A 24,811-nucleotide genomic window follows, 5' to 3' on the forward strand; every position below is an offset into this window, starting at 1 on the left:
TTTTCAGTTGCTGAGTATCAAATGTTTATTCTCCAGCTTCCTACTACCAGTAAAATCTATTTCATAATTAGCTCCTCTTAAAACCAGCTTTTATTTCACAGAAATTGTATCCTTTAATAATTCCCTTTGAAACATACAGAGCTAAGGATGCAGGTGTGTCAGAGTACAACTCGGACAACCAGGAGAAGTGGACCACCTGAGGGCTGTCCTCCCCACTTGATACCCCATGCAGAAAGCCACAAACAATTCTGGGAACACCTCTGCAAAGCCAGCCAGGTTGTCCAACTCAGTAGAACATCGTACTTGATTCAAATTACACATTCAGTACTGTACTGTACATATCCAGCATCACACATGCTTAAAATAATATAAGTATGCATAATGACATATCAGGTCTCACTTTTAAAGTAACGATAAGCAGGCAACTACATATTTTAAAACTACTAAATAATCCCATTTTACCTAAATTGAAAATGTCACATACACATTGGCTGCTTCAGAAGCCTTGGGCATGCAGACAGGAAGTGAAGAAAATATTTCAGCTAAGAATAATCACATGTTACATGTACTTTAGAATCTCTCAGCCAAATGAATGCAGAGGAAGACTGTCTTGAAGAGCCAGGGCCATTTTCCAGGCTGAATGGTTACTAGGAGAGGGGATCATACAGATGTTTTCCTGACACATCTGTGTTTCATCACAGATCCTGGAGGAAAAGTCAGGCAGACCCACTCTGGTTCCCAGGGTGGCCTCAGCCCCCGGGAGCAAGAGCACCTGGTTGTCCTGGCTCAGTAGAGTCTCTCAATTCTGGAAATTCCATCCAGGTCTGGATAGCTGCTCCAGGCTGATGGGGGCCACTTCAACCTGTAAAGAACAGCGGCATCATGGCTGAAGCTTGGCAGTGACCTCTAAGAACTTCAGCCTTTTGCTGAATGGATCATGGGCTTTACCTTCCAGGACAACGTTTGACAAAGAAAGATGGTTTTCTTAGTTTGTTCAAAATTTTAGCATGATCTCCAAAAATAGGCTGGTTTGTAATTAATAGCACCATGAAAATATAAAAATAGTAGAAAAAAGTGTCAAAAACTGAAGTCACTTTTGATTCTGAGCAATGCTTCCTCCCACTGGTGTCAACATGTCAGCAAAGTAAACCATTTGGAAAGTAAACTGAAGGCAAAGTAAATCTTTTTCATAGAATACATTGTAAGGACATCTGGAAAATATTGGGAAATTTGGGAAAATAAGATATCTATTTGGAGCAAAAATTATGCTTATTTAGGGAGAATATAGGCAAGTTACATTCACTAGACTGCAACTACATATATGTAACTGAGCAGCAAAAGGAAAAAATGTAGACAGTAGCTCCCAACTCCATATGCCTGTCAAGTAGGTAGGTAGAAACATTTTTAAAAGGAAAATTGAGGGCAGAAGAAAGCATTTAAATTGTTGGGGCCGTGGTCAACTGGGGTTAAGAAGTTATAAAAGAGTGTTGTGTACAAATGTATTAGTATGCTATTGTTACACATCTACACCTCAGAAATAAAATAAGTTTTCAAGCATCTTCCTCTACTGCCTGATTATGAAAGGAATGGTGATCCCTACAGAAAGAAGAGATAGCCTATAGTGAAATGCATACTCTGGCTCTCAGCTGCCCATTTGCTTTGCAGATTTGGCACCCCTGTCATCTTTAAAACATTTTTGTAGATGTGTTTGTTCTCCTGGCTGGTGCTTTGCTAGAAGCAGATGTGAAAACAGGGATTCCATCCCAGTGAGGTCTGTTTGTTGAGCACACATGAGCTGGGCTTTCTATAAAGCTAGTTGCAAGAGGGTATTTGTTTTGAGAGAACTCAACAGTACTAAGGCAGTCTGTTAAAATCCCTATTGACCGACACAGTCACTGGTCCAGACTGAACAAAACTCTAGCAGAAGATGTATGTAGTCAAATCAAGTCAGACTCTCTGTGGCCCAGGAAACAGAGAATCTTGCCCTCCAAGTTGTAGAGAACTGGCCAAGGTGGTTCATGCCTGGGTGCAAGGGAGTTCCAAATTACGGGTCACATCTGTAACAGAAATAAGGCATAAATGCTTTAAAAGTTCTTTATGTGCCAAGCCCTTCAACAAAATTTCTCCTTTCCTCTGCCTCACAAACACACACACATATACACACACACAGGGGAACACATACCCCTTCCAAACTCTTATGTTTCAAGATTGAGCACCAATTCTACATTTTCCATAGAGTTTGACCCAACCTCTATTGCAAACTTGGCTCCTATTGCAAACTTTGAGCTCTACCATATTGTTTATTTTCAATGAACGAGACAAAGCATCAATTCAGTGAAAATGAAACTTTGGCTTTTTACAGAAAATACTAAAATTCTGTATTAGAGACATCTTCCCTTCTTTTAATATAAAAATTAAAATTATAGGCTTCATGTAAAGAACACTCTTCCCTTCCCAAATCCCCGTGTGTCACTGTACCTGTGGGTGCCGGCTTTTTAGCAGTGTTCACTGCTGCCATGAACATGTATTCACTGTTAGGGTCATGCACGCTGGTGGGATACTTCTGCAAGAAAAGTCAGAAACATGGTTTGTCTTCTCCTCTTCCCCATCTCCATTCCTGTGTGTGTGTGTGTGTGTGTGTGTGTGTGTGTGTGTGTTACTGATTTCTATTCTTTGTTGAAGCAGTCTGTGACAAAGTATTAAATGTGACTTAGGCTCTTGACTTTGGGATTCCCTGATAGCTCAGTTGGTAAAAAATCTGCTTGCAATTCAGGAGACCCCAGTTTGATTTCTGGGTCAGGAAGATTCCCTGGAGAAGGGATAGGCTACCCACTCTAGTATTCTTGGGCTTCCCTTGTAGCTCAGCTGGTAAAGAATCCACCCACAATTTGGAAGACCTGGATTCAATCCCTGGGTTGGGAAGATCCCCTGGAGAAGGGAAAGGCTACCCACTCCAGCATTCTGGCCTGGAGAATTCCATGGGCTGTGTAGTCCATGGGGTCGCAAAGAGTTGGACACAACTGAGTGACTTTCACTTTCAAGGGGAAACATATATGTAAAGGGCTTTAAATAAAACGCTTTCTGCTCAACATCTTTTCTCACTTATGCCTTTACTTTTCCTTCCGCAGTAGACTTAAGACCACAGGACTTATCTTACTCTCTTCCTTCTTTGTCTCTCTTTTCAAATTCCTTTCTGGAAACAAATATACATACTGTGAGGCCAGTGATCACACTGTGGATGTACTTGAAGGTGCTAACATCCTTGCATAATACTCAGAATGTTGTAATTTCTTTGAGAACCCATTTTGTGATAGATTAAAAAGAATGTTCTCCAGCACAGAGAGATTTTTGTTGTTACCGTTCTTTTATCTTTCTGCATAACTTTTCAGTGATTTTCTTTAAAAGCAAGGAGTCCTAATAACTTATCATGTAAAAAAAACTGGCAGTTTCTTTCTCAACTACTGATGGCATCTTCCAAGACTTTCTCACTGATTGTTTCTTAATTGACAAGTTGAGGAAAGCTTATAACAGTTTCATCTGCCCTGACTTTGGAAACTTATTAAATTTGCAGTCCACATGGAATAATATTTTTTAAAGCCGGAAGCATCTTTTTAAAAAATTTTTTAACCTTCCTTTTCCCTTTTGGTCTTTCCATGGCCCCTTTCCCTCAGCATTTTGGAATAATAATAATGACATATCTCTCTGGAAGCCACTGAATTCTTCTTGGAATGAAGTGGCTATAAAGTAAATAAGCTTCTGTTCCAAGTTAGTAGTTTAATTAATAGGCACATCTTAAAGAAAAGATATTATCTGTCTGTTCATCAAATTATTCTAGCAAAAGCAATACATACTCTGATGAGTAAAGAACTGCTGATATACCCCAGTAAAGCTAGCGCAAGCAAAGATCGACAATGCTCACCTTTTTTGTAAGCCAAAACATAAGGACACATCCAAAAACGCAGACTATAACAAAAGCTGCACATCCTATGGGTAACCAGAACTTCAGCTGGCAACAAAGCTGTGATTCTGGGTTGAAAAAAAAAGATTGGATAAGGAAAAACTCTCAAAATCAAATCTCCCCTTTCACTGCTGAATTATAAGTTCATTTACTAAATTTAAAAGAGCTATTTAATCAAATAGTTTTTCTTCAGTACAACCATGAAATGCAGTAAATAGTTAATAAATAACATCATCTCAGTATGATAGCAAGGATCCAAAAATAAAACCAAAAAGACCCTATGTACATATAAGTCTACAAACGTGGTTAATGGAAAAGACTTTGCTGTCTCTGTTCTTGCAAAACAGTAAGAAAAGTAATGTAGAAAACTATTGTTTTCAATCATCTCACTTAATTCCACACACCCCCAACAAAAAACCCAAACCTTAAACTTTAAGTGAATAGAGGTAATAGCTCTTAAGCCATGGGTTTTGTCATGTGTTCTCATTTTTTCCCTGATTTTCAACAGCATGTCTGTTTTAAAGACAATATGACCTATTTCTAACTCAGCAGTTTATATGATACTTGTTTGTTTAACTGTTTTCATTAGTGAGAAAAATGTTAAAATGAATATATACTCTTAAGTCTAGAAGATGAAAACAATATCTTACCATAAATATTCAAATATTCTCTGCTTAGAATATCTACTTGAAAAGGAGGAGGATCAAAAATTGACAATTTGCAGATGTAATAGCTGGCATAAGAACTGTCCAAATTATATAGAAAAAAAGAGACACTATTATTGGATAACTGAAATTTACAGACATTCAGATTCTTGGTGGACACCGTGTCTTCACTTCCCTTAATCTTAGTGAGATCACAGAGTACATTATCCCCTTTCAGCAACTGCATTTTAAATTGTCGAACAGTATCAGGGTATTTGCATAAAATTTGTACACCTCCATTGTGAAATATGAACATCTCAGATGCAGCAGAATCATTGAATTCTCCTGGGCAAAAAAAAAAGAAAGCAAAATTTTATGATTTTGTTCCTCTAATCATTATGTTTGAATACAAAAGTCATCTTTTCTCTTCATAAAGTCACCATTGTTGCAACAAAATGAAAGAACTTCACAACCAAAATATAGAATATGAAGGTAGAACTGTGAATGAGGAAAAAAGCTAACCAGAGACTTGTTTATCATACATAAGTACATAATATTTAATATATTAAATAATACATTTACATAGTATAAATCAAGCAGAAGTGGTTCCTTCCTTTTGGCAGACTTCGTATTGGAGACAGATGACAAATAAATATGCAGTTATGCACCCTAACTTATGCTAGAAATGGAGTACTATTCAAATATAGGTACGTGGTCCTAATTTTGATTGAAGAATTCAGATAATGCCACTTGGAGAAAGTGACTTTGAAAATTAAAATTGAAGGAGGATTAGCACTTTAGTCAAACAATGAGAAATTCAAGGAAAGACATAGTTTAGGAAAAAAAACTTTTTAAAGCACAAAACAGCTTAAACTAAAAATGAGTGATTATGTATAAATATATATTTACACTATATGCTCCAAGAGAGTGAAAGAACAAATGAAAATTATTTTCAAATGATATAAACATTTCTCTGAACCTCATCCATTGAGAACTGAATCAAAGTCTGATGATAAAGATCAAGATCCAGATTTTCTATTTACTTTCTCATTTTTAAAAACAAATTTGAAGCTTATAGGAAGCCAAAGTTGTTTTTGTGAGCTGCATAGGGGATCACACAAGAAAGAAGCTGAAATGGTTTTGGACCAGTTGCAGATTCTAAGTGGAAACAACTCTCTGCCTTCCATTTTCCTTTTTTCTTCTTTCTTTTTAATATGATGAAATTTCATGCTGCAATTGTTTGGAAAAAATTATTAGCATGGCAGTTGCTAGTTTAGATTTTGAAATCCCTGGTTTTATTCTTGAGAAAACTATGTAACAAGTACAAAGAATTTTTAAGGAAAAAAATGACCTTTGCTCCTATTCCAGTGGAATAGATATACTATTTGTGCAGTTTTTGCTCTTTACCTTCCAGATATATACTTATTTTATATAGCAAACATATTACTTAATGTTCTTCTATTGGCATTTAATATTATATTATAAATGTTCTATTTTTCACATAGTCATAATAATTATCCTTTTTAATGCCTACACAAAAGGCTTAATGTCAATCTAGAATAACTTGTTAAAGCATTCCATTCATGTTGACTGGTTGGGGTTATTTCCATGTAAATACTTCAACATGTGGTGAAAATCTTTAAAGACTCTAATGACACTCTACATGGCCATGTTGCTTTTGGAGAGAACTGTTCCACTTTTTAACAGGACTAGCATTATGCAGGAGAATTCGCTTGCCACAACTCTGCTTATACTAGCGTCTCAATTTTATTTAAGATTTACCACCATTACTTATTTTTTTAAAAATATCTCTAGGCTTTCTATATCTCATACTGTTAGGGAATAGATTTTCAATTTGAGGATTTGATTGTGAAAATATACACAAGTGTTCCATTTTTCAGTTATGGCAGTCCAGATTTTTCAAACTAACTCCCACACTGTAATAACCAAAAATGCTGAATGAAATGCCTAAAATTATTAGTTTAAAAGATTAAATGGATATGGAATTTAGAAAGATGGTAATGATGACCCTGTATGTGAGACAGCAAAAGAGACACAGATGTGTAGAGCAGACTTTTGGACTCTGAGAGAGAGGGAGAGGGTGGGATGATTTGGGAGAATGGCATTGAAACATGTATACTATCTTGTAAGAAACGAATCGCCAGTCTATGTTCGATGCAGGATACAGGATGCTTGGGGGTTGTGCACTGGGATGACCCTGTGAGAGATGGTATGGGGAGGGAGGTGGGAGGGGGGTTCATGTTTGGGAACTCATGTACACCCGTGGTGGATTCATGTCAATGTATGGCAAAACCAATACAATATTGTAAAGTAAAATAAAGTAAAAATTACAATTAAAAAAAGAGAGATTAAATGATGAAAATAATGAAGAAATTAACTAGATTAAACTTAAAGAACCAGAATCCAAGGAGAGAAGCAAAGGTTAGAACTTGCTTTAACTTTGAGAGCTTATGCTGTTCTCTCAGATTTATACTTTTGTTTTCATGTCTCAACTTCCAGAGTCTGAAAGTGAGAAATCTGGTAAAAGACATTTTATCAAATTTCTCCTTGGTAAGGTGAAATCCCCAAGGTTTGTGTTGTTGGAATACAGGTAAAGCAGAAGTAAACCAGTTTTCACCCAGATTATGCCCCACCTTCAAATCACTCCAATGGTCCAGAAAAATCTCAATAATTGAATTTTGTTTAAGGTGATTGGGATTACTATTCAGTTCAATTCAGTTCAGTTGCTCAGTCGTGTCCAACTCTTTGAAATCCCATGAACTGCAGCACGCCAGGCCTCCCTATCCATCACCAACTCGTGGAGTCTACCCAAACCCATGTCCATCGAGTTGGTGTTGACATACAACCATCTCATCCTCTGTCACCCCCTTCTCCTCCTGCCTTCAATCTTTCCCAGCATTAGGGTCTTTTCAAATGAGTTAGCTCTTTGCATCAAGTGGCCAAAGTATTGGAGTTTCAGCTTCAACATCAGTCCCTCCAACGAACACCCAGGACTGATCTCCTTTAGGATGGACTGACTGGATCTCCTTGCAGTCCAAGGGACTCTCAAGGGTCTTCTCCAATACCACAGTTCAAAAGCATCAATTCTTCAGCATTCAGATGTCTTTATAGCCCAACTCTCACATCTGTACATGACTACTGGAAAAACCATAGCTTTGACTGGACGGACCTTTGTTGGCAAAGTAATGTCTCTTATTTTAATATGCTGTCTAGGTTGGTCATAACTTCTCTCCCAAGGAGCAGGCATCTTTTAATTTCATGGCTGCAGTCACCAACTGCAGTGATTTTGGGGCCCAAAAAAATAAAGTCTGTCACTGTTTCCACTGTTTCCCCATCTATTTGCCATGAAGTGATGGGACTATAGATGCCATGATCTTAGTTTTCTCAATGTTGAGTTTTAAGCCAACCTTTTCGCTTTCCTCTTTCACTTTCATCAAGAGGCTCTTTAGTTGATATATTATAATAAAAATCTTGAAAACAACCAGGGAAAAAGAGACTGACTTTTTTTCTAAAAAGCAACTATTACACTGACAGGTTGTATCTCAAGATCAACAATAAAAGTTTTGATACAGTAGAATTACATCTTATATCTTTAGAGTACTGAACGAAACTGTCAACCTAAAACAGATTGTCTAGGGGGACAGAAAAAGTATATGCAACTTGAGACTTTGATAAATGAAGTACGCTTGTTGTGATTTCTTGATAATGACCAAAAGAATAGAAACAGACTATAAAACCCAAATGAATGTCACAAAATTTAGTATGATGCTTCTGTATAAAGGGGAAGAAGAGTTGGAATCAGGAAAGAAATACAGAGCGAAAAGGTGTCTGTGTGCTAACAATGTTTAACTCCTGAACCTGTGGTAATTGTGGGAGTAAGGTATTATGCTTAGTAGTTATTCATTAAATTGCACGTTTTATTTTTTCACTTTTCTGAATAGATGCTTTGTTCTAGGAAAAAAATGGTTTTAAAGTACAAAAAAGAAAACTAATGCTGTTTCATTTTAAAAATTGAGGGTAAATATAAGCAAAAGGCAAAGGGGAAAAATTGATCACATGAGAATAGGTGCAATCTACATTAGGTTAAAATAAAAGATGATTTGCATGGGGACTTATTTGTCTGAAAGTAAATTATGTTGCACTATTTTTGCTTTGATGCAGAAGATAAAATCAGTGAGCTGGTTCACAGTTTCTTTAGAAATGTTCACAGCAAATTTCCCAAGGACTTTAGAATGGCAGTGTGTAAACCGCAAAGAAATCTTGGAACAAAAGTGTCTGCAGCCACCCTTGTGCTCACCCAGACACAAATGTACTTCTATTTCTGAAGATGATTTTGTCAGCACCTTTTTCTCTTTTTATACCCACACTATGACCTATAACCCAACACAACATGAAATATAATGGTTGGTGGTGCAGAGTGAGAGAAGTACAATGCAGTGGTTCCCAAGGAAACCAGAGGAAAATTCTGGCTTTGCCATTAGCAAGTCTCTGTAACAAGGATCTGTAGTTTCTTCATCTGTGAAATAAGGAAGTGGGACCAAGACATCTTAAAGTCCTTTCCAACACTTACTGTCTATGGATTCAGGATGAGAACATAACCAGATGAGACCATGAACAACCAAGAGAGATAACTTTGCTGTTGGATTCTTCAGAGGAGAAACCATATTTCCATAATCCTCTCTCTGTCCCAGCATCTTACTGGTCTATTCCAGGAAGTCAGGAGAAATGAAAATTAATGAGACTATCTTCCTGACCTATAAAAACATTTAGGTATGGCTAGGAAGACTCTTCAGAGTCCCTTGGACTGGAGATCCAACCAGTCCATTCTAAAGGAGATCAGTCCTGGGTTTTCTTTGGAAGGAATGATGCTAAAGCTGAAACTCCAGTACTTTGGCCACCTCATGCAAAGCGTTGACTCATTGGAAAAGACTCTGATGCTGGGAGAGATTGGGGGCAGGAGGGGAAGGGGACGACAGAGGATGAGATGGCTGGATGGCATCACCGACTCAATGGACGTGAGTTTGAGTGAACTCCAGGAGTTGGTAATGGACAGAGAGGCCTGGTGTGCTGCGATTCATGGGGTCACAAAGAGTTGGACAGAACTGAGCAACTGAACTGAACTGAACTGAACTGAGGAAGACTACTCAAGTTTTTCTTGAGTGACAGTGCCGAGGGTGTGTGCTCGGGAAGTAACTGCTGCTGCTGCTGCTGATAAGTTGCTTCAGTCGTGTCCGACTCTGTGCGACCCCATAGACAGCAGCCCTCCAGGCTCCCCTGTCCTGGGATTCTCCAGGCAAGAATACTGGAGTGGGTTACCATTTCCTTCTCCAGTGCATGAAATTGAAAAGTGAAAGTGAAGTCTCTCAGTCGTGTCTGACTCCTAGCGACCCCATGGACTGCAGCCTACCAGGCTCCTCCATCCATGGGATTTGCCAGGCAAGAGTAGTGGAACGGGTTGCCATTGCCTTTTCCATGGGGAGTAACTGGAGATCCCAAATTCTCATATCTACTAGACACATTTTTTTTATTGGAGTATAATTGCTTTGCAATGTTGTGTTAGTTTCTGCTGTGCAACAAAGTGAATCAGCTATATGTATGTATCTATGTATATGTATCTATATATCCCTTCCTTCTTGAACCTCTTGCCCACTCACCAACCCACTCCCGCCTCGGCCACCCGCCATCTCACCCACCTAGGTTATCACAGAGCGGAAAAAACCATCATCAAAAAAATCTACAAACAATAAATGGAGAAAGTGTAAAGACAACAGGACCCTCTACTAGACACTTAATTATTCATTTTATCAATTTTAACCTATAAATTGCCTAGGTCACCTTTTTATTATTAAATGTGGTGGTAAGAAGGCTGACTTAAGTGTCCACATACCCAATGCTTGGAGGAGGAAATTGCAACCTACTCCAGTATTCTTGCCTGCGAAATTCCATAAATGGGGGAGCATGGTGGGCTACAGTCCATGGGATCTCAAAGATTCGGACATGATTGAGTGACTAAGCATGCAGACACACCCAATGCTTAAACTTTCCATCTGGAAAACCATTTAGTAACTCTTAATCTGCTATTTGAACATTTTCAACTACAGGACAGAGAAGGCGATGGCACCCCACTCCAATACTCTTGCCTGGAAAATCCCATGGACGGAGGAGCCTGGTGGGCAGTAGACCATGCGGTCGCGAAGAGTCGGACACGACTGAGCGACTTCACTTTCACTTTTCACTTTCAGGTGTTGGAAAAGGAAGTGGCAACCCACTCCAGTGTTCTTGCCTGGAGAATCCCAGGGATGGGGGAGCCAGGTGGGCTGCCGTCTATGGGGTCGCACAGAGTCGGACACGACTGAAGCAACTTAGCAGCAGCAGCAACTACAGGAATCAGATAGGGCATGTAATCAATTGCTTCACAATCACTCTGGATCCTGTAGAACCTCAAATCTCTCATCACAAAATCTCCTCATTCTTTGATGGCATTTGAAAAACAGTATCAAAAGGAGGTCATCCCTATAATCATGACTAAAGCATTTAATGGATACACAGACAATTTAAGGAAAATCTGAATATATTAGTTCCTTGTAACTATAGAAGCAGCTAGAATCTTTTCTCCACCTTTCCCAGATGTTATCTTCAAGTCTGATATTTAACCAGGAGTACTGGTACAATAGCACCAACTTTTATAGTCAGGGTCTGCTTTGATTGGGCATCACATCTCTTTGGTCAGTTCCCCTGCCAAGCCAGTGGTGGAAAATTGTGACCGTCCTCCTCATCGATGTCTTTCTTCTCACATACCACATTTTAATAAAATAGTCTCTTACACTATCTTTGATATGTTCCTCACTCTCGCTAAATCACCATCTCCATCCCCAGTACACATAAGTTCTCATATTCACTGTCTGCACATGTTTCAGGCATCCTGTAAACACATCCTCCTTCACACTTGTTTCCTGTAACATGATTCAATGTCTGCCCAGTATCAGACCCAGTCAAACCTAGCAAACATACAAATCATATAGCAAGTCCAATTTTTCCGTGTACAAACAACTGATGACCCAGACAGATTAGATTGTCTGTCTAAGGTCACACAACCTCTTGGGCACATGAAAGATTTGGGGTAAAATCTGAGGTTGAGGTGCCGCTAGCAACAACCAGAGAAAGTATAATGGAAGCAGGCAACCACAAGAAGCTTCACAGTGATCACTTCAGATTGAGCCTTAGAGGATCACTGTTGAAATCTGTCTACAAGAAGAAAGTCTAATTTCCTGCACCTCGGTTTTAAATCCAGTAGAATCTACCCATTTCTCCGTCTAAACTGCTATTGGTCCAAATCAGCAACATCTCTCTCTCTGGCATGACGAGAGCTTCCAAACTTTCTGTTCTCACTCGTGCATGTTCACCATCCATGCTCCTCAGGGAAACCAGAATAATCTTCTTACATACATAATCCGATAGGGCACTTGCCCTGCTAATAAAGCATCCAGGGCCTCCCCATCTCAGCTAGAAGATAATCTAACTCCTTACACTGGTTTCCATGACTTGCATGATTTACCCTGTCCTGCTAACACTATTTAATACCAGTCACTCACTACACTACAATCACACTGCTCTTCTTTCTATTCCTCGAACATGAGAAGTTGGAGTCTAGGGCTTTGAATTTCTTGTTTCTTTGTCTGGAATGTTATCTCTTTTTTTCATATGGCTGCTTCGTACTTCTCCACCCACCACTGACCACTCAATCCAAGTGAAAGTTAAAGTGTTAGTTGCTTAATCATATATGACTCTTTGTGATCCCATGAATTGTAGCCCTCCAGGTTCCACTGTCCATGGAATTTTCCAGGCAAGAATACTAAAGTAGATGGTCATTCCCTTCTCCAGGGGATCTTCTCAAACAAGGGACTGAACCCAGGTCTCCCACATTGCAGGCAAATTCTTTACCATCTGAGCTACCAGGGAAGCCCCATTCCAAGTCATGTTCTAGCATATTACCTGAGATAAAGGATCATTATATTATTTGTTTGTTTACTTATTACCCAATAATGTAAGCTTTAAAATCAGAGATCTTGTTGATTTTATTCAGTGATCCATCACAAGTATCTACAATAGCGCCTGGTATGTAGTAAGTCACAATAAATATTTATTGGATGGATGGATGAATGAATATGTAGAGCTCAGTGATGTAATAAACCTAGGGAGATAAAGCGTAGAATATAAAATAGAAGAACCAAAAAGGCTCTCAGAAACAATCCAGTTATGCCTTTCATTTAAAATTTAAATTTATCAAGCCAAACTGGGCTCAGAAAAATGAGTATATTACCCGGGATTACACAGCTCATAGTTGGGACATGGTCCTAGGGTTGCCTTTCCTCTGCAGACAAGTACATGCAAATACACAATCAAATACAGAAGATACCTCCTCAACTGGGATGTCAGATTCTAATGAATATTACCTGAGTATTAAAGAAGCATGTTCTTTAACTATTATAAATATCTACCAGGTTCATAAAGACTTCTTTGTAGGTGTGCATGCTAACTCGCTTCAGTCGTGTCCAACTCAGTGCAACCCTATGGACTGAGCCTGCAAGGCTTCTCTGTCCATTGGATTCTCCAGGCAAGAATACTGGAGTGGGTTGCAATGCCCTCCTCTAGGGGATTTTCCCAACCCAGGGATCAAACTCGAGTCTCTTAAGACTCCTGCATTGGCAGGTGGATTCTTTACCACTAGTGCCACTTGGGAAGCCCAAAGATTTGTTTAGATGGTTGACTATTCTCTTGGTTCTTTCGTATCTATAGCTCTCTGTAGATACGAAGACAGATTTAAACCTGGTTATTTTTTGTATCCTCCAGAGGGCAGAATCATTAAATTTGCCCAATGGATGTCCATGATAGATGCCTCTGAACCAATAACTGTTCTAATACACCCAGATATTTCATAACCAGAGCCTGTTAGTGATTTGTAATAGAAAGCGAAGTCACTCAGTCCTGCCCAACTCTTTGTGACCCCATGGACTGTAGCCTACCACGCTGCTCTGTCCGTGAGATTTTTCAGGCAAGAGTACTAGAGTGGGTTTCCATTTCCTCCTCCAGAGGATCTTCCCAAGCCAGGGATCGAACCTGGGTCTTCCGTATTATAGGTAGATGCTTTACCATTTGAACCACCAGGGAAGATATTTGTAATAGAAACGCAATGCTATCACACTTAGCACTTCATGCATTGTTAAAAACACAAATAGGATAATGCTCTCTTGAACTCTGGTGATGAGTTTTAAAATCTGGATAATAAGACTTCGTTTTTGTTTTGCTACCATATCTGTTCACTTCTTGTTGCTACTCCTAGATTATCAGTACTCTAGAATATAGATACTATACTTAATCACATTGACCACCATGTCTAAAGGGTTCAGTCTTTCCAACGGAGGTTCATATCTGTTCACTGCTGCTAACTGATTTTTATAACATTATCATTGATATTAGTAGACTAAGGTTTTAAGAGAAAAATCAAAATCTTTATGTTAGATGATTTCTTTAGATCTTCAAACATTTCAAAAGATAAAAGCATTTGCATCTTCTTTTAGGGGCAGCTATTAAGAAAAAGCTCTGAAGAAAAAGTTCACCTGAGAATTGCACTATGGTTCAGAAGTTTATTTGCAAATTGATTCTTTTAATATCTGAACTATTTCATTTCTTCAGTGTCAGAGTGTCTTGTTAGAACCCATTCTGCCAGGACTCTTTATAAGCAGTCATATTATGCCTGTTTGAAAGTCTTTTGGCAAAAGCAGTTTAAAAACCCACACAGTGCAGCGGGTGCGAGACAGATCAGCAATTTGACTTAACTCTCCTTAACTCAGACTTCTAACCACAAACCTCCACAAAGATCTGAGTGATAGAAAGATAAGAACTCCTGAGTATGCAATTATTGATGGGCTTATTAAAAATATTTTCTGTAATCCAATAATGATCATCGTTAGCTTAGCATAGCCCACGAATGTGACATAAGATGAGAAGTTCTAAAAATGGCAATGTTTATGTTAGGGTTTTGTTACATTTGGGCTTTTACTAAGGAATTCTAGCATTTAAAAAATATGCTTTCTACCACTTTTTTAAAACCACTCAGGAAAGCACTGTCATTTCTTATATACCTACCAGCTAAAACTTTTAGAATCCTGATTAGCAGATTTTTATATATGCATTATTTCTATATTTACCTTATTATTCAAAGGCATCCATAATCTAAAGTAGAGATTACAATCAGTAGCAAGGGTAGGCAAAATAAGCCCAATCCAAAGTCTTAACATTTGCAGAAAAGGAAGTAAAAAAAATTAAGAAAAAAAAAAAAAAAAGTAAGGAGAAAGTTAAAAAGCCAAAAGAGTGTGTGTGTGTGTGCCTGTGTGCACGCGCACACTGACACAAGTACACATTGTGTGAATTGCTTTTTTCTCCAAGGAACTCTGTAGAGGGGGTAAAACAACTTTTGGTGCTCCAAAATGTGTAATGCTTTTAAATGAAAGATTGGTTTTCTTCTAGTAAAAACTGATGGAAAAATCCCAGAGATGCTATAAACTTTGTCGTGATATTTACCAGTAATTAAAGTAAACTCTACTCTCTACTCCAGTAACCTTTATCTCCAGCCCACCATTCCCCTTGGCTTAGTTCCTTCTTTCCGGCTTCCATTCAACATCTTCCTTTAACATGGTTACCTCTATCCCCGTAGACCAGAATAGCCTATTACCTCTTTATTTGCTTAGAAATCCTCATTCATCCTTTAAGAACGATTTTAAACTGGTCTCTGAGACCCCCCAGACAAAGACTCCCATCTCTATGCTCTCAATTAATCTTTGTTTACATTGATATGTTTATAATATGTATAAGTTTAGATCATAATTATTTTTGTCCATCTTCTTCATTTAACCAATAGCTTTACAAGTATAAAGATTGTTTCATGGTCACTTAAATAATCCCAGGACCTGGAGTATATTAGATAATAATAATGAATGAATGAGCAGATGAATATGAAAAATGAGCATGATTGGTAAATGTCCTTCATTGGGTTGAGGAGGTAAACAAGGAAAACAGCAAAAGATCCTATTTACTAGATAAGGGAGAACGCTTATTTCCAAGTCCAAAGGCAAAGGCTCAGACTGAATGACATCCAACCAATTCTCTGAAGCCCAGTGGTTCTGGAGTTATACAAATATCTAAGCCTTCCAAAGATTCCAAATAACAATAATAATTGCAACTTATAAGCATTGCATGTTTCTCATATATTAAGGTTTAGATACATTACATGAAATATATCATTTGATGTGTATAACAGTATTTGACATCAGATTTTCTATATTTATCCCTATTTTACAGATGAGGAAACTGAAGCTTGAATAACGGGCCCAAATGAGGTAGAGCCATGATTTGAACCTAGACAATCACCCTTCCTAAAGAGCCCCTTAGTCCAATAATCTAGCCCAGCTCCCTAATTTTATAGAAACTGAAGCACAGAAGCTAAAGAGACTTGCTGAGAAAAAGGAAGAAAAAGAATTTCTTAACATTAACCTAGATTTAGAAGTTATTTTCAAGTATTTCTTTTCCTTCAAGATGTATTAGGTATATAATTGGCCCAAATACTTAAAGTGGTGTTTATGTTGGTGCCAAGGGGACATTTTAGGCAAAGATGGGCTTGATAAAGGACAGAAATGGTATGGACCTAACAGAAGCAGAAGATATAAAGAAGAGATGGCAAGACTACACAGAAGAACTGTACAAAAAAGGTCTTCACGACCCAGATAATCACAGTGTAATCACTGATCTAGAGCCGCACATCCTGGAATGTGAACTCAAGTGGGCCTTAGGAAGTATCACTATGAACAAAGCTAGTGGAGGTGAGGGAATTCCAGTTGAGCTATTTCAAATCCTGAAAAATGATGCTGTGAAAGTGCTGCACTCAATATGCCGGCAAATTGGGAAAATTCAGCAATGACCACAGGACTGGAAAATGTCAGTTTTCATTCCAATCCCAAAGAAAGGCAATGCCGAAGAATGCTCAGACTATCACACAATTGCACTCATCTCACATGCTAGTAAAGTAATGCTCAAAATTCTCCAAGCCAGGCTTCAGCAATACGTGAACCATGAACTTTCAGATGTTCAAGCTGGTTTTAGGAAAGGCAGAGGAACCAGAGATCAAATTGCCAACATCCGCTGGATCATGGAAAAAAGCAAGAGAGTTCCAGAAACACATCTATTTCTGCTTTATTGATTATGCCAAAGCCTTTGACTGTGTGGATCACAAGAAACTGTGGAAAATTCTGAAAGAGATGGGAATACCAGACCACTGGACCTGCCTCTTGAGAAACCTATATGCAGGTCAGGAAGCAACAGTTAGAACTGGACATGGAACAACAGACTGGTTCCAAATAGGAAAAGGGGTATGTCAAGGCTGTATATTGTCACCCTGCTTATTTAACTTCTATGCAGAGTGCATCATGAGAAACTCTGGGCTGGAAGAAGCACAAGCTGGAATCAAGATTGCTGGGAGAAATATCAATAACCTCAGATATGCAGATGACACCACCCTTATGGCAGAAAGTGAAGAGGAACTAAAAAGCCTCTTGATGAAAGTGAAAGAGGAGAGTGAAAAAGTTGGCTTAAAGCTCAGCATTCAGAAAACGAAGATCACGGCGTCTGGTCCCATCCCTTCATAGAAAATAGATGGGGAAACAGTGGAAACAGTGTCAGACTTTATTTTGGGGGGCTCCAAAATCACTGCAGATGGTGACTGCAGCCATGAAATTAAAAGACGCTTACTCCTTGGAAGGAAAGTTATGACCAACCTAGATAGCAAGCATATTGAGAAGCAGAGACATTACTTTGCCGACTAAGGTCCGTCTAGTCAAGGCAATAGTTTTTCCAGTGGTCATGTATGGATGTGAGAGTTGGACTGTGAAGAAAGCTGAGCACCAATGAATTGATGCTTTTGAACTGTGGTGTTGGAGAAGACTCTTGAGAATCCCTTGGACTGCAAGGAGATCCAACCAGTCTATCCTAAAGGAGATCAGTCCTGGGTGTTCATTGGAAGGACTGATGCTGAGGCTGAAACTCCAATACTTTGGCCACTTCATGTGAAGAGTTGAGTCATTGGAAAAGACTCTGATGCTGGGAGGGATTGAGGGCAGGAGGGGAAGGGGACGACAGAGGATGAGATGGCTGGATGGCATCACCGACTCGATGCACATGAGTTTGGGTGAACTCTGGGAGTTGGTGATGGACAGGGAGGCCTGTCGTGCTGCGATTCATGGGGTCGCAAAAAGTAGGACACAGCTAAGCAACTGAACTGAACTGAACTGATATGGGTGCCACATATATTTTATATGATTGAAAAGGTTATTATACACCAAAAAATATATAAAATATTTATTTTATATGAAATTACACTGTGTTTAATACACTTATTTCCCTAGACGCCTCGAACCATTGTGTGTTGAGCTGCCTTGTGCACTTGAACCTGCAACAAAGTCTGGATCCTTGCTCTGTTAAGGTCTAAATTCTTGATAAGCATTGTAACTTATTTGCCTGTAGACAAGTAAACAGATATATTCACATCTATAAGAAATTCTCATAGTTAAAGAAGTGCAAACGGGAACTCCAAGATTTTGCTTCGGTCCTAAATAGTACAAAACGAACAAAACTTGAATTGAGAATGCAGTAGAGGTTTATTTCTGATTCTTGTTGTTTTTTATGAATGAATTGTTTTTTGGCTTTAAGCCCTAGGAGAGTATAATTGCTGACTGTACAAAGTTTGACGTCTTACATTTGAAGAAGTTCCTTCTAAGTGATCCTCTGTTGCTTGTTGGAAATGCCATGTCTATGGCAATACACTCAGACAAACAAAAGACACTTTCAGAACTAGTGGTTGACTGACTCAAAATTCTTGAGTCCATTACCTTCCTTAAAGACAACCTGATTCGTCTTGGCTTTTCTTCATGCAAAGTAGATCCAGACATCAGTATGTCTGCAAGAGTCAGAGGAGGTTCATATCCCGATTTCTGCCTCCCTCTAAACTTGCCTGTCTACTTCAATCAACCATACAGGCCAGACTAATGGGAAAAAAATCACTTGTTGACTAACAGCTCTCATTTGTGTCACATATTTTCTGCATACTTAAGTTACAAACTCCAAAGTGTAATTTTGAATTTTCCTTAAAAGGTGTTGAATGCCATATTCTTATTTTACTTAGAATGACCAAAATGTGTCATTTAAGAGACTCAATTTATTAGAATAGAAGTAGCACAGAGATGCCATTTATGGAGTAAATGTGGCTTTTTATTCAGACATTGAAGACGGCAAATAATGTGTCCGTGTATGTGTATATACATGGGTGTATGTGTATATGTGTGTGTATACATACATTTATATATATACCGGGCTTTGAAATTTTATCTTTTGCATCTTTTATGTATAAAACTCACACTGTTAGGATAGGGAGTCAGCATAAGCTATGGGTTTTGCTCAGTTTACAACTGTGAATACTGAGGCCAATTTTTTTTGTCAAGCAAGTCTATGGATACTACAGTGAGGAAAACTTAGATGAGAACTGAAATCCTCCCTACACACTTGCATTTTGTTTCTACTAAGAAACTAGAATATGCTGCTAGCAATTTAAAAACCAAAATATTCCATTACATCTGAGGAAGTTGTTAATACCAATTGCAAGTTATGAAAGTCATCTTGTTCACTAATTATGAAACAACAAGGACCTCAAGACCTTCATGAAAATAATACGCATTTCTAGAAAGAAGGAAAAAAAAGACAAAGATGTGACTAAACAACCACTGGGAGAAAAAAAAAAAATCCCAAAAGTTTAAAATAAAGAACTGAAATCTTCAGTTTGAAAAGACTCACTCAGTCTCAAACAATGTTAATGAAAACACTCACAGAATTAGGCATATCCTAGTGGAATTCCTGATTCCAGTATTAAAATAAATAACAAGATTCTAGAGAAATTTTTTTAAGCTACTTGCAAAATAATGAGAGTCAGACTAGCATGGAACTATTTACCCACAACCCTAGAAGCCAGCAGACAGTGAATGAATATCCACAGACAAATCAGGAATCTTATTCCCAGGAAAGATATCAGTTATTCATTAGAGTAAAAGGAAAACATCTTTACCCATGCCGGAATTCAGAGACTTCAAGGTATCTGAAGAAAATAATAGAAGTCTTCTGAACATTGGGTGAGAACAGGGATGACAAGACAGGAGCAAATGGTAAGACTGATGCTGCCATTGAAAAGGGGTGATGTGAGTAGAAGGAGAGAATCCTTCAATCAGAGGAGAAATACTGTTGGAGGAAATTTAGCAATGATCTGCAACTACAAGTTTTCATTTATTTCAACAAAACCCACATATGGGGTGTGCATGCTAAATCACTTCAGTCATGTCTGACTCTTTGTGAGCCTATGGACTGTAGCCTGCCAGGCTTCTTTGTCCATGGGATTCTCCAGGCAAGAATATTGAAGTGGGTTGCCATGTCTTCCTCCAGGGGAATCTTCCTGGTCCAGGGATTGAACTTAAAGTCTCCTGTGTCTCCTACCCTTTCAGGCGGATTCTTTACCACTAATGCCACCTGGGAAGCCCCATGTAAGGGGTAAGGGTGCACTAAACAGAAAATATAAGAGTGAAAAGAGAACATCGTGAAGTTCTCATGTCACTGCAGGAGGTGGGGGATAAACACGTCAAGCAAGCCTATTGTCATTATTGATTTTATTATGATTTTATCATTTTATTATTAAATTATGATTTATTATTTACAATAATAAATAGATATTCAATTAAGATGCTCTGAATATGACAATGACTTAGTCAACCAAGAAGTGTAGCAGACCTTTCAAATTACAGAGGGAAGACTTCCTCTGTAGTCTGTAAAAGAAGCTTCTTCATTTCAACAAAAATAAAAGAAAATACCACAACCAAGGAAAATCAAAATAAACATAATGTTGAAGGAGTAAAATCAATATAGGGCTTCCTTGGTGGCTCAGCAGTAAAGAATCTGCCTGCAATGCAGGAGACACAGTAGACTCGGGTTTGATCCCTGGGTTGGGACGATCCCCTGGAGAAGGAAATGGTAACCCACACCAGTGTGTTGCCTGGCAAATCCCATGGACCGAGGAGCCTGGCGGGCTACAGTCCATGGGATCAGAAAGAGTTGGACACGATTGAACAACTGAACACACACACACTAAATCAACATAGAGTTATTGCACTGAGTGAGAAAATGGCCTGAATGCAACTACTGAAAGAAAAATGGACAATTTGGATTTTTTAAATGTAGCACAAACCCTGGAAGGAGGAGGCTCAAAGATTGGCTCAACTCCTCCGCTTGAACCCTGGGGAGGAGCAGATGCTGGAGACGCCAAAGAGATGTTTTTTTCCTCCAGGTGATGGAGTTCAGGAACCACGGCTTCAATGTCTGGGTGACAAAATCAAGGCTCAAAATGAGCCTGAGGGTTCCCCTTCCAGATTCCACCCAGAACACCCCATGAGACATGCACATTTATTAAACACCACCTCATCTCGGCCATTCACACGTCACTGCTTTCAAAGTGGTCTTTCCAAAACTAGAATTCATCAGATCACCCACAAGGTCTCCATTGCCCGTAAGTTCTGGAAAGAATGTCTTCTATGTAGACAGAAGGTCCCACTTTTCCCAAACGCTTCCACAACAAAGAACCTCCTATTCCTCCAGAATCATTTAAAGAAGATGATTTTGTTAAATTTTATATTGAGATCAATAGAAGACTGAGAATCACCAAGATTTTTTTCCCTCTTAACTCACCAACCGAATAACAAAACTGGTAATTTCTCTTATTTGAGATTCATGTGATTTCTCCACTACTTCAACATGGTACAGAAAGATAGTGGATATTGGAATCAGATGTATTTGAATTCTAATCTTGGTTCTGCCACTAAATACTAGGTAACCAAACATTTAGCCTTTCCTGGTCTGAGATTCTTCAAACATTAACCAAGAATGCCTACCTCTTCATGGGATGAGAAAGCCTACCTAGTTGGGAGGATTAAAAATATGCCAAAGGAAGGGAGCTGCAAGAACTTAGTTGACTTCAGTTTTGGTCTTTACTTTGCATTTAGAGTCTTTAAAACAGTAGTTGCTGAATAAATGGATTGTGATGATACTTTGAATATGATGACCTAAATGGAAAGGAAATCCAAAAAAGAGAGAGGATTTATGCATACATGTAGCTGATTCACTTTGCTGTACAGCAGAAACTAACACAACATTGTAAAGCAACTCTACTCCAAGAAGAATTAACTGTAAGAAAGGCATAGAGACTGCCTTAAATTAGGAGCATAGATGCTCAAGTTCATTTAATAAGGAATGCCTTACCAATGATAAATCCCTGAACCACCTGAATCAATTATATAAATTAAAGGAGCAAAATACAGCTAGAAAAAACAATTGTCAAGCAGTTTACTATCTCCATCTAGCCATTCATGCTCCAGTTCTGCCACCAGTCAAATAGGAAAACAGCTTGTCGCGTGGCATGGTTTTCTGTGTGATGAGAGGGAATGTTGATTTGATTCCACCAAAATTTAAGATATATATCATTCCAGAAGTACATTGTATTAATCAGCTTAGTCTGACAACTGGAAATAATTCCACCTAGGCTGGATCGATCCTTCCACAGTGGTAACACCATTGTTAATTTGAATCTCCTGAGCATAATATCATCACAAGTGCCCAGTTGGGTTTGGCATTTTGGGACACTTTCTAACAGTACAAACAACCCCTTCAGTGACTTGAACCAATGTTCTTGGGAGAAAATCCACAATCCTTCCATGTGGCACATAAGGTCTGAATAGTCTAGCCTCTGCTTTCCCTTCCAGCCTCATCTTGCACCATCACCAACTCTTGACCTCTCTGTCCTCAGGCACATCCACCTTCTTCCTGCTCTGACTTACTTCCTTTCTTCCTGACGCAGGGCCTTTGCGCTTACTCTTCTCATGATATGAAATGTCCATGGTATGAATGTCCCACCATTCTCCCCACTTACTCTTATTTGTCCTGCAAATCTCAGCTCAAGGACCACTTAAAAGACTTGGATGAGCCCCACCCCCCCACTGCACCTCCATATCCACCCAGTCTACACAAGTTTTTTGTTACATCCCCTGATAGAACTGAGTTCTGTCTGTAATTGTCATTTCATTCACAAAATTATCTAATTTGCCTCTCTCCAGCCTTTCAGTTAGCTTCATGAGAGCAGGGAATGGCTCAGAGGTTAAAGCGTCTGCCTCCGATGCGGGAGACCCGGGTTCGATCCCTGGGTCAGGAAGATCCCCTGGAGAAGGAAATGGTAACCCACTCCAGTATTCTTGCCTAGAGAATCCATGGACAGAGAAGCCTGGTAGGGTACAGTCCACGGGGTCGCAAAGAGTCGGACGCAACTAAGCGACTTCACTTTCACTTTCACTTTCATACACACAGAGGCCAGCACAGTACTGCCTACATGGCAAGTTCTTGGTGCTGAATGAATGAATCGATAAGTGAATGAATGAACGAATATCGATCCCCATGCTATTCCCTTGTTGCTTGTGCAGCTAAAGGATTTCACTGGGTTTAGAAAAGGGATAGTGGCCCCAAACTACCCTTGGGACCTATAAATAATTCCTCATTCCTCTTAAGAGGTTTGGAGCCACCTTGAGCCACCACAAGCTCAAATATTTGATCAATACACTTTTTTTTTTCCTTTGAAGATAAAAATAAAGTCTGCTTTTGGTACCACTGCAAAACTTATCTCTAAATAACAGTATACCAACCAAAGTTCTGCCTGCACTTTTAGTGTTAGTGAAACTTCCCAGAGTAGTATAATTTCACTTTGTGTTTTCCCTACCTCGGGAACATGGCCCAGACTTAAAGATAAAAAGAAAATAATTGAAAACATACCCAGTAAGAAGTAGAAGAAACACATTAATTTCATCGTCGGCAGCATTATTTAAAATATTCAAATAGAGTCTGATATATACCATATAAGAGAAAGAATTGAGGACTTCAGATGATTTTTTTTTTCAGTGTCTTCAGAGGCTATGGACTGTTTTACGTTGTCCACTGATCCTTGGCGTTTCACAAGGACCTTGACATTAGTGCTAAAAAAACCCTGTGGCAGCCAGGGCATTTCTGACAAAAGACCACCCAGATAAGATTAAAATGAAACTCCTTCTTCTCAAAGCCCTTCCGTTTTATTTTCTCCCAGCCCAGATGCCAGGTCTACTTAATTTTCATTCTGTTGACACAAGTCATTTTGCCTTTCATCTTCCTCTGAGAACAGTAAGCCACTCTTCTATTTTATCCACTAAAAGTTAACTTCAAGCAGGTAATTTAAAATTTTAATGATCTGATGAGACACTTTTCATCTTAAAACAGTAACATAAACGCTGTTAGCCATGGACTTGGGCTCTTCTGTAATTGTTCTTACTTTCTAAAAAACAAACAAAACCTTTCTATTTGGTGCCTAACTTTTCCACCTTTGATTTTTCTTAATGTTCACTTGAATTATAACTTAATAATGCATATTCAATAAGTCACTTACCTGCTAGAATTTCAACTTGGGTGCAGAAGAGAAAGAAATACCAGAGGTCTGACTTCATGTTTGCCAGAAGCAAATGCAGTTTTCCCCTTCAGTGTTTAAGCCTGACAGTGAATTCACGTCCTTAACTGTTTTCTATTTGCTGGAAAGGAAGTGGGTTTGGTGGGGGTTGATGTCGTGTGACACTTACCATCAAGGCAAGAAGGTGTCTCTGAAGTGATGTCAATGTCAGCGACGTTATTGCTCATGGAGGTTAAGTTTAATTCATGGATTATTATGATTTGCTATATTTATTTATTTGGCTGCACGGGATCTTAGTTGCAGCACATAGGATCTAGTTCCCTGACCAGGGATTGAACCTGGACCTCCCATATTAGCAGCATGGCTTCTTAGCCACTGGACCACCAGAGAAGCCCCTTACTCCATGGATTATTGCTGATTTTGAAAACAAAGGAAAACTTTTCCCTCATTTCAATTCCAAGAAAACAAATGAAAGAGACAGCACCTGCTCTTTTCAGAACCACCCTATTCCCTCTGAATGAATAGTTGTTGGGTATAGCATGATCTAAAATTAACCATATGATAAATAGCATG

At 38.9% G+C, this 24,811-nt stretch overlaps 1 protein-coding gene across 1 annotated transcript; it reads right to left on the reverse strand.

Annotated features, from left to right (window-relative positions):
• On the reverse strand, window positions 1-24,326 carry ICOS (inducible T-cell costimulator). Its single transcript, XM_005676405.3, has 5 exons — window positions 24,221-24,326; window positions 4,609-4,947; window positions 3,920-4,026; window positions 2,479-2,563; window positions 1-2,057 (listed from the first exon to the last, which is right to left on the reverse strand). The coding sequence occupies exons 1-5, from the start codon at window positions 24,276-24,278 to the stop codon at window positions 2,017-2,019; spliced, it is 630 nt and encodes a 209-aa protein (XP_005676462.1). The 5' UTR covers window positions 24,279-24,326; the 3' UTR covers window positions 1-2,016.

Source organism: Capra hircus, chromosome 2, assembly GCF_001704415.2.
Source record: "Capra hircus breed San Clemente chromosome 2, ASM170441v1, whole genome shotgun sequence".
NCBI classification, from domain to species: Eukaryota; Metazoa; Chordata; class Mammalia; order Artiodactyla; family Bovidae; genus Capra; species Capra hircus.

What these genes read in the sequence shown, in the direction of transcription:
- ICOS (XM_005676405.3), bottom strand. Translation starts at nt 24,278, where the DNA reads ATGAAGTCAGACCTCTGGTATTTCTTTCTCTTCTGCACCCAAGTTGAA. An exon ending in AGAATATTTGAATATTTATG is followed by an intron (nt 4,027 to 4,608) that starts GTAAGATATTGT and finishes TTTTCAACCCAG; the next exon opens with AATCACAGCTTTGTTGCCAG. An exon ending in TGTTTTGGCTTACAAAAAAG is followed by an intron (nt 2,564 to 3,919) that starts GTGAGCATTGTC and finishes CTTTTCTTGCAG; the next exon opens with AAGTATCCCACCAGCGTGCA.